The 17,702-nt window shown below is 32.6% G+C and overlaps 2 protein-coding genes across 5 annotated transcripts in view; one reads left to right on the plus strand and one right to left on the minus strand.

Annotated features, from left to right (window-relative positions):
• The window catches only part of LOC136969542 (serine/threonine/tyrosine-interacting protein A-like), a 49,358-nt gene extending 42,438 nt beyond the window's left edge, over positions 1-6,920 (minus strand). The window contains exon 1 of the mRNA XM_067263750.1: positions 6,741-6,920. Within this exon, the coding sequence (XP_067119851.1) occupies positions 6,741-6,788 (48 nt within the window). The 5' untranslated portion in view covers positions 6,789-6,920. The remainder of the gene's footprint in view (positions 1-6,740) is intronic.
• Positions 6,921-15,872: 8,952 nt separating this feature from the next.
• The window catches only part of LOC136969515 (YLP motif-containing protein 1-like), a 145,561-nt gene continuing 143,731 nt past the window's right edge, over positions 15,873-17,702 (plus strand). For all 4 annotated transcript variants that reach the window (XM_067263693.1, XM_067263690.1, XM_067263692.1 and 1 more), the window contains exon 1: positions 15,873-16,546. In XM_067263693.1, the coding sequence (XP_067119794.1) occupies positions 15,992-16,546 (555 nt within the window). In that variant the 5' untranslated portion in view covers positions 15,873-15,991. The remainder of the gene's footprint in view (positions 16,547-17,702) is intronic.

Below are 17,702 nucleotides of genomic sequence, written 5' to 3' on the forward strand. Positions count from 1 at the left end.
TTGTCATAAACTCATTTTTGTTTGTTTAATTTTTATTGTATAATAATAATTTGTAGAGTATAAAAAATGTAACCTACGTGTTAAACATTCAAAAAGGTTTACATTAAAAAGAAAACAATTTTAAAAAACATTCTAAAGTTCGACGCTTGACGCAGGCCCCTAAAAGAGGCCAAAAACATCGTTTTGTATTTAATTTAAATACATTTTTACTGGAAGATTGTATGCATGGTATGTAGTTTTTAATTTTAATCTAAGTTAATTTAATTTCATGTAAATACAGTAGAGCATCGATTATCCGACTTAATTGGGGACTGGGGTTGGTTGGATAACCGAAAAGTATGAAAAAATACATTATTAGTATAGTGTATTAGGCCTGGTTTAAATACTAGCCTCCTTTTCATGGTCGAGCCAGTGCTGCCAGCTAAAACATGCAAAAATTTAACAAAAATAATATTAAAGTAGCCAAGACATAACCAAATATTGTAGCGCCACATCACTAGCGGACATTTGAATTTGCCGACTAGAACGCAGTCGGTTAACAGATAAGTCGGTTAATCGATGCTCTACTGTAATTCAAATATAATGTAGAAAGGTTGAATAACTCTTCTACATTCACAATCAAATAATCAATCAATAAGCAAAAGATATTTATTATAAAACACTATAGAATAAATATAAAATAAAAATTCATTTATTTGATGTATGACAAATACTGGATATTTTAAGTTTGGAAAATTACAAAAATGTTATATCTTTAAATTTTTTGAATCATCAAAGGATGTTATTTGATAAAAATTTCACTGTCAGAAATACTTAAAAAATAAATTTTTGCATTTGTCATAATTTATCCAAATAATCTAGACAAAATAATAAATTGACAATTCATTATTTCAGCAAAATGAATTTCATAGGTTTGAATATTAGAATTAATAATAAGTTTGTCATAATTTATAAAATAGTTTAGTTGTTTTAATCATCACTAATGAAAATTATTGTTTCAAATTCAATTTCAAATGCTTCAATGTAAAAATAACTACAGTTTTATAGACACTTAATAATTATTTCTTAACAAGCAACTATTTTTCAATGATAATCTACTATCTAATTTATAATTATCCAATTTTTGATTTAGCCCTAATAACTAACAGTTTATTCATTCTATTCCAGCATATCCATTCCCTTCAATTAACTTCACAGAAGAAAAACAATAGTTTTGGAAACCTTTATCAAAATCATTGCATAGATCAGTTTCAAAAGACTTAACTATTAATGATAAAAAAATCTTTTCATAAAAGCAATATACATGATATATATTGTAAAAAAATTCTTTAGAACTTCTCTGATATAAATTTTTTTCTTATAGAAAAAAAAATAGCCAGAAAATTTATGACATCACCTTCCACTAAAAATATAAGTTTAATCTCTCTAAACAGCCCTGTACAATGTTTTTTTAAAAAACAAATATTTTTAAGATAAGATATTTAAGATTTTATTCAAAAAAATAATAAAAAAAAAAAACCAAGAAAAAATATGTATTGTCATCTTGTTAAACAGGCATATGAAATAGTCCCTCTTTTTTTAACAAGTGGTTTAGTTAAATTGTATACATCAGAATTCAACTCCAATCAAAACTCAAAATTAAAGAAGGCATAGTTTTCTTAGAGTAAAATCTTCAAATCTAAGAACTTTCAAGTCTTACTGATTCATCTTCAGAGTATAAATTATTAAAAAAAAAAAAACTACAATGAAGAAAGGCTTGATAATTGAAGGCTTGGTAAGGTTCAAAAGCATTCCAATATGAAAAATTTCGTTACATAACTCTGGATATCTTCTATTTTCGAAGTTTAGACAATGAAGAAAATTATTCACATTTTCAAGTCTATATTTTAATCCATTTTTCACCAACCACAGAAGTAACAGTTAAAAACGTTTGAAGATAAACTTCACGAAAAAACAAACAGTAAGTAGAAAATTCACATGATTAAAACGATATCAACGTCAGCCTTTCTATGGAGGATCTGACGTTTTTACATTAAAAACGGAAGTATAATCTTCTTACCATACCGTCAAGTCCTTAACATATTTATAACTGGTCTGGCCCTCTAGTGGTGGTTCTGAGTATTCCAATTTCATTTACATGTCGTTACATAACTCTGGATATCTTCTATTTTCGAAGTTTAGACAATGAAGAAAATTATTCACATTTTCAAGTCTATAGAAAGGCTGACGTTGATATCGTTTTAATCATGTGAATTTTCTACTTACTGTTTGTTTTTTCGTGAAGTTTATCTTCAAACGTTTTTAACTGTTACTTCTGTGGTTGGTGAAAAATGGATTAAAATATAGACTTGAAAATGTGAATAATTTTCTTCATTGTCTAAACTTCGAAGATAAAAAATTTCATTCCAATAAAACATAGTGTATATAGTTTAAAATTATAAAAAAACTATGTTATTATACAACTAGGGTAGATGTACCAGTTCTGGCCAGAAAACATATTTAACTTAAATATAATCACAAATGAAACAAACTTTTATTGTTAACTGTGTGAACAGTTAACAATAAAAGTTTGTTTCATTGCACAGATTTGAATATGTGATTATATTTTTAAGCTAAATTTGTTTTCTGGCCAGAACTGGTACACTGGCCAAAACTGGTACATCTACTCTATATATTTTTTAATAAATAAATACTATATTATATATCTTAGAAAAAATAAACAGAACATATTGAATACTTTACACTAAACAGTGTAGATAGAGATGGTAATCATTTTAAACATTTAGTAAATATGATAAAAATAAATAATTGATATAAATATTGAAATATTTATACATTCTATCCCAAAACATGCCACACCACTCATTAATTGAAATAGTTCATTTTTGAATGGAAAGTGACATTTTAAGATTATTTTTAAATGAGAGAATGATTTTAAATCAAATAGTTGTTTTGGACATTTTCACATATATAAGTTATAATTACATAAAGTTTGTCTGATGGTTTCCGAACATGTTATACATTGTTTCTCTGGGAGACATCAGTGAAGATTAAAAAACTATACAGGGTGGGCCAGCGAAAACGAAACGTCAGAGTGTTCGTGTTCGTCCAAACAAAGCGCTCGGACAGGTCGATTTTACTCTCGAGGGGACATCTTTTGCAATAAAGTTTTTGCGATTCTGAATACAACAGACAACAAAAAATTTTAAAAACTCATTTATTTTGTATTAACTAAACAAGCCTTTATTTCGAAAAAAATGTTTTAGTTAATATTCAGAATCGCAAAAACTTTATTGCAAAGATGTCCCCTCGAGAGTAAAATCGACCTGTCCAAGTGCTTTGCTTGGACGAACACGAACACTCTGCCGTTTCGTTTTCGCTGGCCCACCCTGTATATCTAATGTAAGAAGGACACAAAAAATAAAGAGACATATGAAAATATTTGCCAAAAAAAAAAAAAAAAAAATGCTACTGTTTGTATAATATTTCAGTAGGATAATTCCAAGAATAGCAAAAACAAATAAATAGAGAAAATTGAAAAGAAATACATGTTATTAAAGAGCTACAGAGCACAGACAGCATCATAGCACAGTAGAGTGCCAGAAACTTGACTCTTGGTTGAGTTACCAAGAGTCAAGTTTCTAACTTCTAACATTCCGTAACTACGTATTTCAAAAACAAAATACATGTAATCTAATTTTTATATCTATAACTCTAGGATCAAGTAAGTTATTGTTCTTTAATGGTGATTCTTGATAATAGCATCAATTCCATATTTTAATAAAGAATATAACCCTTTTTCCAAGTTGTCACTGCAAAATGCTACAACACAAATGTCACTAACTTTAAAGTAGCTACTGAATAGACAATTTTTTAAATTAAAATTTAACTGCAAATAGAAATAGTCACTAATGATACATAGTTAATACATACGAAGCGTGCAATGCCATAATGTTGTAAATGCCAAAAAACAAACTTTTCAGGAGAGAGAAAAAACACTTTTTCTAATAAACAAACTTTAATCAAATGCTATAAAAATCATTTTAACAATTTACACTTTGGAATAAAACATTGGGTTTAATTTCAAACACCTAAGTATGATGGTAAGGAAACAAAAAAACAGGGTTAGAGCCATAACGTTGTAAATGCCAAAATTGTGCAAGTGCATAAAGTTGTAAATGCCAAAAACAATTGCAGTCATAAAATTAATGTTTCTACAGCTGAAAAATAGTTTTGAATACCAAAAACTTACATTTAAATTATTAAACACAATTTACAAATTCAATATCAATTTTAACATTAAAAACTGGCAATAATCTATTAGTGACTGCTTCCTGACTTCAACAATGTTGGGCCCACAGTTTTGGTACTTGAACTGGGCTGTAATCTTTATCAATTGTAATATAATTATGATAAATAAAGGAAAATATAAACAATAAGATATTAATTTAGTGTAATAAAAGTTAAAATGTATTTAAAAACTTCAAATTTGAAAGATTAATGGAAGTTCAAATATCATTTTGAAATATCAAATAATAAGGTGATACAGGTTAAGTATTAATAAACTGGGATTCAGTTATCCGGTTCTGCATAAAAAACTCACTGCGTTACAAATTGGAATAACAAAATGATGTAAATGTAAACCGTAACATTTTACGCGCCAAAAGTCACGTGGCTTGCACTTTGGCGCTTAAAACGTTATGGCTTGCACATAAATCCATCTTCAAAATATAGCCACTTAGAGAGCCACTATCGCCACAATATTTTTTTGTAGGAAAAAACATTGCATTTAAAAATTCATTTCTTCAATAAAACGTATTTTGAGAAAAATGGCATTTACAACCTTATGGCATTGCACGCTTCATACATGAATTTGCACATATAATACCTTTATGAAAATTTCACTATTTAGACTGGCATCATTGCTATGCCACTGTACATTAAACAAATTCGTTAATTTAGCAGAATTTTGCTATGGTTGGCAACATGCTTCTGCCAATGAGAAGATGGTCAAATTTGATCTGAAGGTTAACATAATCTCATTTCTCTCACTTCACTGTTAATACAGGAGTTCATAAAACTCACCAACTTCTGGAGTTTGTGGGACTCTACTGTATTCATAAAACAAATTTAAGATTAAAATGATAAAAGACTAAATAATAAAAGATTAGCAAAACAAATTCTGAAAAAGGAAAAAAAAAAAATGATTGTGACCAGGTTGAATGAAAGTCAGAAAAACCATTTCAAATATTGATAAAGCAACTCCAGCTAACTAAAGCAGATGATTTGGTCAATGGCAATCTTATAGGAAAATGTTTAACAAATGATTTCAGATTTGATAAATTCCTTTATTTCAGATATTAAAATCAAGGGATTTATGCTTTAAACCCTACTATCTGTATAGCTATAAGGATACGGGATAGGGTTATCAACTCTCCCAAATTTTTGAGGAGACTCCTGAAATATGGCAAAAATTTTTAAATTCTCTGACTCCCGAATCGAGACCCATTCATTCCCCATTTACTCAACAAATCAATCAACTTTCAGGGTATATATTAAAATACACTATAGAATAAGCAACAGCATTTTGATATCGACAAGTAAAAAATGGGTACAATTACATCTCTGAACAAGACAGTTGGAACCTTATCAGAGTCGTAGACCATACCCAAAGAAGCATAAAAGTGAAAGGAACCATACCACTACACGCGACCCTTCAATCTTACCAAAAAATGTCAATTTCCCGAAATTTTTTACGTCTGAAACAGAAAACACTCAGAATCAACTCTTTGGGAGTTGGCAGACTTATCAATGAATGAAATTTAATGGTAAATGAGATTTTATAAATCAATTTACAATAGTGTTACCACCCGTCCATTTTCACTCGGACAGTCTGGGTGAACTATTAATTTTGTCCGGGAATTTCATAGAAATTGTGAAATTATTATGAGACAAAGTTCTTGCAAATATTTTTATAAATTTACACCATTTGAACAGCAAAAGACCTCACACTCACTGAAACTCATCTGCCATTCCGCTGTGTTACTCTGTTTATGCCGACATGTGATGCGCAACCTGCTTCTTGACTTTTTTTTTTTTGTTTTGCTTGTACAGTACATCTGTACACGTCTTTGATGGAGCTAACTTAGCTGTTCTTTCTTTCTTAATTTAGGTTACATACGTTACTCCTACGCAAGTCCCTAGTCCCTAACTGTAACTGATTTAGAACCGGCATGCACGTTATTCTTCGCATTGTAAAATGACATTGCACGAGTTAGGAACTTCTATTCAAACAAACCTGACCTGCTGTCCGGGTCAGCGATTCTGTAAAGGTGGCAACACTAATTTACAAAATTTTGCAATATTAACTGTAATGAAAAGGTTTCACTAGAAATTAAATCATCATGCATACAGTCTTCAACAGGTAGGAAGCTATAGTAAACAAATACTTTAACAGTAAAATATACAGTCTAATAATAAATGGTTTAATTGAATATTTCTATTGATGTTCTTAAAAATGAATAAGTTGTATGTAATTTTTATGAAAATACTTTCACATATTTACGTTGTAACAAATTAACTCAGTTTAATGTCAATCGGATGCGCTCACACAATTAATTATCATTCATTTTTTTTAAATTTACGTTTAATTTCAACATTTCTAGACAACAAAAATCCATTAAAAACAAGATCAATAGAAATCTTCTTCAGAAAATTAGGCTTAAAATAATAAATCATACCACAGTTTCTTCGGCATCTGGTAATGATGGAAACTTTATTCTGTCCATTATCAACCCATTCACATTCGTTTCTTGAGAACTAATTCACTATTAAATAAAAATGTACTTCGGTAATTCTTCTCTAAATCCTTCTATATTTAATTAATGACAGAAAGCGGCATGAAGTTATGACAACGCGCCACCTGCCTGAATATTCAATAATAAAAACTATAATGGATTTTGTTTTTGTTTTTTAATAAATATATTTTTTTAATCGTAATTACGTTATCGAATTTTTATAAAATATTTTATCGTATTATTTACCCACTTTTAAATATTTATATTATGTTTATTTATTTTATTAAAATTTAAAATTTTTTAAAATATATTAGCAAAATGTATTTATCCTGTAAAATCCGCTTCTGATATGTTTCTGTTTCAGTAAAACTTTTTCATGAATTTATGAAATTTTCATGATATTATTATACTAAGTGAGAGAAAAGAAGAATAAAAGAATAGGAAAAACTTTACTAAAATACAGGAAACGTCTCAATAAGGCTTCGACTACAGTGCACGAAACTAAGTTGTGATGGCCAAAAGTTACGCGGTAGATGTGCGTCTTTAGTTTATTTATTTATTTATTCATTTGTAGCGAAAGAATTTGGCATTAGATAATCATGGACTCGTGATTTTAATTTTCAACCAGGTAGTGTAAGTTCGCCGAAATGGGGGAGGTTTATTCCCAACCGTCGGGATGGCTAAGGGCTATACGTATGCGGGTGGCGGTTTTGAGGAGGCAGAAAAGACAAGTGTTTCACAAAGAAACCGTTTTTTTTAGACGATAACGTTTACATAATATGGGCAATGTCTGGATGTCTAAAGTTTGGTTCACAGGTCTTCACGAGTTCTTTCCTTTTGCTTCCCGTGTCGGCGGATGGATGCCTCGGGAAGTTGGCGAGTCGGCCTTCGTTGATATTGAACGTCACAGCCAGTGCCGTAACTGCAGCGGTGCCAGCGGTGTCCAGGCACAGGGCGTAAACCCTGAAGGGACGTAGAAATGACCTGGACCAACTTTTATATCATAGTTTTGGGGCGTAGTTACAGAAGCTCGCACCGGGCGCATAAAAGACTAGTTACGACGCTGGTCACAGCACAAGATACAAACGGATTGCACAAGGGGATGAGAACGGTGCGTGCCACAGATGGACTGGAGAGGAAGAAGCCCTCCTGTCTTTTTCGAACAAATTCTTATCAAAACCTCCTGACTCGGTTCATCGCTAATTGGCTAAACCTTTTTCTCCTCGCTTCCTAATTGGTCTCCCACCTGTCTTCAGTTGTAAATGGAGCTCCGTTTACGGCGCGGGAAAGGTTGGCTAGAGATGGTCTACCCGACAACATCTTTTAGATTCTGATCGCGTTTAATCGTTCTCTATGACACCCACGCTCACTCTAATATTTTTCTAGTTTCGTTTTGCTTTCTAAACTGCGTCTTAAGTTTCTAATATATTCCTTTTTAAATTTTCTTTATCTAAAATTTTGTTTTTCTCGCTGCTCTTTATGAGCGTCGACGTCAAGGTCCGGTGTCGTCGACTCGACACTTCTACAACTTATGTTCTTTAACAAATGTCGACCTTAACAAATTTCACATTTTCCTCTTTTTAGCGCTATTTTCGGGCCTCACAGTTATCGCCATCTTGAAGTACTTAGATAGGCCGCGTTTCTTTATGCAGCGCTCGAGAAGCGCTTTACAGCAAACACTCTGAAACCTGTTTCTAAATGCAGCGCTGCAATATAGCGAACCGTTTCTAAATGTTTGTCGCAAGAGATCGCTGCAGCAAAGATGAAGCAGCTTTTACGTCCGCTATAAAGTGGCTAGAAAATATAGTGTCAAAAGCGCTTATATCCCTCCGTTATAACCATTGGGTCCACACATCGAGGTTAGTGACGTCATAGAAAAGGTGGTGCTGATGTCAATCACAGTGCTACTCAGGGCCCGCTTTAGGGACGGGCAACCCGGACATTAGTCCGGAGCGCCATTTTGGCTGTAAGTGTGAGAAAAGTAAGATGTGTTAAATACTCAATTAATAGAAAATTTCACGTATCGATTTTTTCGTTCTCTAAAAATTTACAGTGCGTATTGTATTTATATTGTTTATCTCTAAAAACTAAGAATATTTACACTATTATTGAAAAATTAACGCAGAATTTGTAAAGGACGATGCTCGAACTTATTTGAACACGCATATACTTCTCTGAACAGAATAGCATTAGCACGCAAGCAGGGCGGTGCTTCAGCTTGTTTGAACATGCATAGACTCGCTTATTCGCATTTTTCACCGGATGCTCGCCTTCTGGTGTTTAAAAACAAAACTATTCTATCTGGGTCGTTTGATTCATTCTTGTGTATTTTCAGCAGTAAAGATGAATAGCAATAGAAAAAGCAAAGCTTTCTGTTGCGTTCCAAATTGCAATTTCAAAGCCTAAGCCAGATATAAGTTTTCGTATATTCCCACATGAAAAACAGATGATTATTCGGAAATCGGTCGGTTATATTTATGAGCTTTTCTGAATTCTGAGAGTGGATTAGACTGTTAAGAATGGGCTGTTTTCCCGATTGTGCAGCCTTACATAAACAAGTTATGCTGTCAATTTTAAAAGATATTTTCATAAAGTTTAAAATGCCAGTAATTTTGTGTGGGACACAGGGTCGGATTTAAGCATTTCGAAGCCCTAAGCTGTACTCTGTAAATCCCCTTACCAACTCCTTCACAATTTTAGAAGTCAGTCATGAAAAGAATTAAATCAGACTATTTCTCTGATTCAATACGGTTATTGGAAGAAAAAGATGTGAGGTTTCACTAGTCTTCTGTTTTATAACTGAATTTAATTAAATTTTTATACCCATTCCATTAAAAATCTTTTTTAAAATTGGTTTATCAATTTTTTTTTAACCATATGTTAATTCTTAGGAAAAAAATTAATGAAATACTACACAAAATAAAAAGAAAAGTATATTGTTGGTTTGTAAAAAAAGTGTTTATTACAAAATTTGACTGAAAATATTTGCCGTCCGCGTCTTCTGTCTTCAACCAAGGTAGCCTTAAATAAGCGAGACACAGAGAGCCTTCTCCGACTTTCGTCGACGTCTCCTGTCTTCTCTCGAGGGGTTTTATAGATGTGAACACACACTTAATAGAGCATTCCTTCGTTCCTGGTGCTTGGCCGCATCAGGAGTTTAGGTGCTCTGCTTTATTCCAGTATATCCTGCTTCGCCAAGCTTTGCAGGAGTTTACAATTTTTGGAGCGGTCGCAGCCGCATTACAATTTTTTTCCCGACATAAGTATGTTTTTTGTCATAACATTTTTCATACAGAGTTTGAATGAATTATATTACAGACAATTAATGAATAATAAATAATGAAAAGTGAATGAATAGTTGTCAGATTGAGAAGTCCGTGCAGAGTTACAGTCTTCGCACAGTTGTTGAAATCCCAGTTCTTATATAGTTAGAATATAGATGCGAACACAAAGAGCCCTCTTCATCTCCCGTTGGCCTTTTCGCTCGATCGTGTTTTCAAGAGACGGCACACAGAGAGCCCTCTCTTCCTCCCGGCCGCATCTTCTGTCTTCATTCCGCAGCCTTAAAGATGCTTGGACACACAGAGCCTTCTCTGCCTTCCATACATTCCTGAAGTATTCTTAATCACAAAATTTCCGGGAAGGCTAAGAAAAAGGAAGAAAAGACGTGAAAATTTGGAACAAGTTTACGCTTAACAATAGCTACTTACAACAGAAAAAGCCAACAATACATTTTAAAAATTGGTTGGCTATTGTTGGAATATATTTTTAACAACGCGTGACGTATTACTGTTCCGTCATATTTTTACATTACGTGTTACGTAAAAACATTAATGGATTTGAAATATTTCAGAAAGGATGATTTTGTTAAAATAATATTTATTAGAAAACTTTTTAAAGTTGAAATAATCTTTTTTCTAATAAATAAAATTATAAAAATGTCGAATTATTCAATTCTTCTAAAGTAATGTTATATGTATTTTTGAAAATCCAAAGCGCAATTTGTAAAGTTAAAAAAAAAAAAAACAATTAATTATAAATCGTATTGTCGCATAGAAATGAAAAGAAATACCTTTTTGACGGAGTTAAGAAATATACGAACAAGAACAACGTTATATGATTTTTTCATGTAACATTGTTCTTGTTCGTTGTACTTGTTCTTTTTTCTTGAAAAATCTTAAGAACAGTGGTGTAATCATTATATCAGTAATCATACAACGTTAAAAATGAAAAAATAAATCCCCGGTACTTTCTGTTCCCATATATAAATTGCTTATATGAAAAATACAAAGGCCAGTTTAATAATTTTTCCGTTCATATTAAAGCAAATAAAAAAAGAAAGAAAATAGACCATCTAATATAATAAGAAGAGGCAAAAGTACAAGATCATCAATTGGATACCGCAGGAGTCGTATACCTGTCCACAGCCCAAATACTACATAGGAGAAACTAAAAGAATATTAAAAAACGACTCAAAGAACATGAAGCCGCCAGAACATTGAAACGTAGTGAATCACCTTGATTTCAACACTAATCATTTTAAATGTAAAATCAACAAAAATAATATAAAGAAAAAAATCTTAATTTTTTGAAGACAAAGTCCTTCCCAAAAAGAGGAACCGCCATTTATTAACTTTGTATTCCAGACATTAAACTTTTGGCGATTGACCTTTCCTTTTATGCTACTGGCCACTAAACAGTCCTTTAAAAACACAAACATATATCCAATTAAAAATATAAACATTTTTAAAAAACAGAAACTGGTGATGTACGGAAGTCTTCTATTCTCCAACATATTTTATTTGGGTTGTTTCGGCTTTTATCTACAACGAAATAGCGTTGTAGATGAAACCAACGTGATTCACTACGTTTCAACGTTTTGGCCGCTTCATGTTCTTTGAGTCGTTTTTTAATATTCTTTTAGTTTCTCCTATGTAGTATTTGGGCTGTGGACAGGTATACGACTCCTGCGGTATCCAATTGATGATCTTGTACTTTTGCCTCTTCTTATTATATTAGATGGTCTATTTTCTTTCTTTTTTTATTTGCTTTAATATGAACGGAAAAATTATTAAACTGGCCTTTGTATTTTTCATATAAGCAATTTATATATGGGAACAGAAAGTACCGGGGATTTATTTTTTCATTTTTAACGTTGTATGATTACTGATATAATGATTACACCACTGTTCTTAAGATTTTTCAAGAAAAAAGAACAAGTACAACGAACAAGAACAATGTTACATGAAAAAATCATATAACGTTGTTCTTGTTCGTATATTTCTTAACTCCGTCAAAAAGGTATTTCTTTTCATTTCTATGCGACAATACGATTTATAATTAATTGTTTTTTTTTTTTTTAACTTTACAAATTGCGCTTTGGATTTTCAAAAATACATATAACATTACTTTAGAAGAATTGAATAATTCGACATTTTTATAATTTTATTTATTAGAAAAAAGATTATTTCAACTTTAAAAAGTTTTCTAATAAATATTATTTTAACAAAATCATCCTTTCTGAAATATTTCAAATCCATTAATGTTTTTACGTAACACGTAATGTAAAAATATGACGGAACAGTAATACGTCACGCGTTGTTAAAAATATATTCCAACAATAGCCAACCAATTTTTAAAATGTATTGTTGGCTTTTTCTGTTGTAAGTAGCTATTGTTAAGCGTAAACTTGTTCCAAATTTTCACGTCTTTTCTTCCTTTTTCTTAGCCTTCCCGGAAATTTTGTGATTAAGAATACTTCAGGAATGTATGGAAGGCAGAGAAGGCTCTGTGTGTCCAAGCATCTTTAAGGCTGCGGAATGAAGACAGAAGATGCGGCCGGGAGGAAGAGAGGGCTCTCTGTGTGCCGTCTCTTGAAAACACGATCGAGCGAAAAGGCCAACGGGAGATGAAGAGGGCTCTTTGTGTTCGCATCTATATTCTAACTATATAAGAACTGGGATTTCAACAACTGTGCGAAGACTGTAACTCTGCACGGACTTCTCAATCTGACAACTATTCAGTCCCCCAGAGCGGCAGGCTGCCACCTTGACCGATCGGCCATCCGGCCTACGGCGACGGTTTTTTTTTTTTTTTTTTTTTAACTCTTTCCGCCCTGTGGGCACTAAGAGGGCCTCTTTTAGTAGGCCCATTATTGGTTCGGCCAGGCCAACAATGGGGCGACCGGGTGGTGAGGGACGGGGCCCGACATATCCGAACGGACCAACCCCCGAAAAATTCCTTCGGATTATTCGACCCGTTCGGATTCGATCCCGGGTCCCCCAGAGCGGTAGGCCGCCACCTTTACCGCTCGGCCATCCGGCCGCTGCGCGTTCTAACCTAACCTAACCTATTCGAATAAATTACCATACAGTAATTATTAAGTCGACTATGTTTGAATAAATATTGTTAATCTAATTGATTGCCTTTTAATTTTATTTTAACTATTAATATACAATACTTGAATAATAATTCTAAACTAGTTTGGCCTAGGCAAAACTAGTTTGGCGTAAAATCAGGTTTTGCCGGTAACAGCTATACTCTGTTTATATAGGGCTCTAGGCCTGACTTGCTGGTAGTGTCGGCCTGGTGGCAAAGTTTGTCTCTAGACACTTTTTCGACACGCTTCTTATGGGAGTTCTTCAACTTTATATTCTAGTAATCGTGCCCATGGTATATCCTTTTCCCCCTATCTCATACAATACGGCGGCCCACCAGTGGTCAAGTGGTCTTCGTTCCCTGAACACTGGGAGTTCAGTTGTGGGTTTGCTCCTCGTTCGGACGGGTTGGCCACGTGGAGTTTTCCGGGGTTACTCAACGTCTGTAACGCCTAATTAGGGGCCAGTTTCCCTTAAAAGACCGCCCGAAAGGCAACCTCTCTAGGCAGATCGCCCGAGTGTTGCGTTGCCATAACTAAACAAACATAAAATACGGCTGAGTTTTGGGATTTCAAAATTGGGTTACAAGTAGCAGATTGAGATACTTGTGGAAGTCTACTAGATTTGGGCGACTTACTACTTTTTGGGCCACTCTGAAAATTATTTAGACTTCATTTCGAAGAATTCTGCTTTTCTTTTTATAAAATCTATCCGGAAACCTGTGATATTCTCACAGGACAGCGTCACATTTATATTATTATTATTATTATTATTATTATTAATTAACAGAAATACCGTCCTGTATATGTATCCGTATTCCGATTGCTTAATAAATTACACCAGTTACAAAACACATTTGGCATATTGTACAAATATAGGTATACCTCGAGTTACGTCGTTCTCGATTATACGTCGTTTGTCAAAAAAAGTATATAGAAAAATAAAAATCAAGTTTAAGTCATTTTATTCGACTTTACATCCGTCCGCCACAAATATTGAAGTCGTAATATCACTAGAAAAGCATTAAAAGCACATAAAATCATATTAAAATATGTACTGTACATTTACAGTAAATGTTAATTAATATAATTATCATAAATCCTACAGAACGAAACATGAAAACATCTGTGTTTCTGTGTTGTCGTCTTATTTAGCGGTCTTTAAGTGCTCATTATTGGCGTTTTCCACCGTAGTTTCGACTTACGTCGTAACTACACAAGTAAATTCGACTTACGTCGCCTCTCCTGAAACCAATTACCGACGTAAGGCGAGGTATACCTGTATATGTAAATCTCGGATAATTCTAAGTCGCGATTATTTCGTCTCTTGAATTTCGAACTAACGAGGATTTCATGTATATCTATCGACTCTGGTAATAAGACGGAGTTTATGGAGTTTGCTAATTATCGGAATTAAAAAAAAAAAGGCAATTTACGGGCCGTAATTAACTGATCATTGTCGCTATCGCTAAATTTTATAAACAAGAATAGACTATATGGATAAGTATAATATTTATTGGTTGTTCGTAACATCTGTCATTGAGGATGTCAGAAAAATAAACCGACGATCATCTACAGGAATCGATCGTGTAACTTATCTGACACCTTGTCAGTACAAGATAAATAACATAATCAAGAGAAAATTAAATTTAAAAACTCAAATTCTATTTAGTTTAAAATATACAATTAACACAATTACCAGTTAAACCTATTTAACAAACAAAAAGGGAACTGTTTTTAGATTCACTCTTCAACAGGTTCCGTTCTGCCCGGATTATGTTTAATTGTTGTTAGACTATGTTAGAAACGAGGAATTACAATATAGGCACACGAATCTGCAGTTCAAAGCGCAATATTAATTAAAGAAATAGTAGCGCGTATAACACTTAACATTAATTTGTTTCACTTAAGAGATTTAACATGTCTGTACTGTAGGATATAGATATGTTGTGAAGTTCTTGAAGTTCTTCCTAGTTTGCTCCACCCACTGACCAAAAATATAGGATCTGTTCTCTATTGTTTTCCCATACTGTTGACCATTCCTAGAATTTTATTGGTAAATTTTTAGCTATGTTGAGGCTACGTGTTTAGTGCGTAGCCACTTGCCTGAGCGGCTGAAAATTGCAGAATAACCCGCCACTATAGACCGCCTGAGGTTATTCTTTCCCGTTGTGTTGAAAATTTGAACTGGCTTTCGATCCTTATAAAAACTCTCATATATATTAATTACGATGCAGAAATTTGTTTTAAATATAATTTTTACATTTTTATTAAATTTTACAAAAATAGGAATAACTTCTCATTATTCTCCGCATTTTAATTTGTCTGGAATAATTTTTTTTCCATTTATCTAAAGTTCTTAATATTCATATAAAGAAATGTTATGAAATATGCTTCATCAGACTACATAAAATTTTATAATATTCAATATATTTTAATAGAAAAGTTTTAACATTACTCAACACTTTTAAAAATAATTTTCTTTGTTAATTCGATAGTAATTAACGATTTCAATTTTTTTTTCTTTTTAATGTTACAGATCTAAATGTATTATTCAGTAAATATTTTATAGGAATGGAATATATTTAATGTGTATAATTTAATTTAATTTATTTATTTTTAAAAATATATTTTTAAAAGTTACGTGTAATTGTTGGTTTTTAATTTTTAATGATTAAATAGCAAAGCGCCATCTACTGTTCATTCAGTCAACTTTGAAGTAAAAGTTGTATGGAGAAGAAGATAGCGTTTGAAAACAAAGCATTTTAAAGAAGCTGCTTAATATAGTTTTATTTTGTATAGACATAGCTGTAGGAATATGTATCAACCGTGGCAACAGACACAATGGACTACAAATCCACCTGATCTGAGTACGACTTATAATTCGTATTTATCTCCTAGTTCAACGCAGATTGCTCCAGCAACATGGCAAAGTAATCCTCCTCCACCACCACCGCCGCCGCCTCCTCCTCATCCTTTCGGTCAGTATAACATGCCATCAGATCAATGGAGATGGCCTTCCGGACAAACATGGGCACCACCTCCACAGTTCATGTCAATGCCACCTCCACCACCATATCCACCTAGTACTGTAGTTGATACCAGTACGGGGTTGGATTCAACAACTCAAGAAAGCTATCAGTCTGTGGCACCACCGCCAGTAGCACCCGTAGCTCCCGTACCACCAGTTGCTCCGGTTGCTCCTGTGGCACCTGTGCCGCCTGTACCCCCTGTTGCATCGGTGCCACCCATTGCACCCGTAGCACCTGTGGCATCCGTATCATCTTCGGCTGCAATTTCTACTGCAAGTTCGGATGTTTCTCCTCAAGTACAACCGACTACGTCGGCCCAAGCTTCTCTTCCGACAACAGAGGTAATAATTATGTAAAATATTGATAATTCTTACACCGAAATAAAAACGCCAGTGCATATCTCTTTCTAAATATATATATTATATACACAATATGGTTTTCATTTTAATGTTTGTTCCTATTACTTTTTAATCCAGGCAATGCCAGATCTGTCTGCTAATATCTTTACATATATATATAATTTAGATTGAACTTCAGATAACTATAGCAAAGTCTGATAAAAATACAGAATATATATGCTGGATATTCATATTTTCTAACTGAGTGAATGTTTATCTTGACTGCAGATGACACTAAAACCGTGTACAATGATTGAAATATAATTTTTATACATGATGTGTTTGAAAACAAATGAAAATTTCAAACAGGCAAAAGTTTCAAAATTTCGCAATTCTCAAGAATGTAAATGATTTTCTATACATTTTTAATTTTTAAATTTGAATCATTTATACTAACCAATTGGTAATAAATTTTCAAAGAATGCACCATTTTATTCCAGATAGCAACTTTTTCAATATAATACAAACTATTAGTGATATTAAACATATGAGAAACTTTACAAAATAATTGGTATTACAAATATGAAACAAAATAAAAAATAATAGATTTTTACTTAATTCATACAAAGGTTTTTGATTGATATATTTCAAACTTTTTCAATTTTATCAGTAAGTTAGATTTTATTCTTAATTAAGATTGGTTTAATTTGATGGAATGTGGCAATATAATACATGACAATCTGCCAAGGGTGTGTCTCCTGGGAGGACTTATGGGAAACTGGCCTTATTTAGGTTTACAAAATGAAGAATGCAGAAATGTGCACGTGGCTAGCCTGTTGGTCAGATGCAAACCTATGACCAACTAGTGCTTTTATTAAGGTGACCAGACGTCCCACTTTTTAATAATTTGTCCTGCGTCCCTTGGCGTTTTAAAAAAGTCCCGACTTTTTGGAATGATTAAATTTTTGTCAATTATGTGTCATAAACTCGCATCTTATATTTAAGATTCGGTAAAGATCGTTTTGTATTGTGGCTGTACACCATATTAGATATATATTTTGTTCTTATTTTCCTTTCTTTCATTTATTGTTTGTCCCTTGTAGAAATTTATTGTTTGATTTAACAATTGTTTCAAATTTGAAAAATAAAAAACTTGCAT

Source organism: Centruroides vittatus, unplaced genomic scaffold (genome assembly GCF_030686945.1).
Source record: "Centruroides vittatus isolate TY-2023 unplaced genomic scaffold, ASM3068694v2 contig_18, whole genome shotgun sequence".
Classification (NCBI taxonomy): Eukaryota; Metazoa; Arthropoda; class Arachnida; order Scorpiones; family Buthidae; genus Centruroides; species Centruroides vittatus.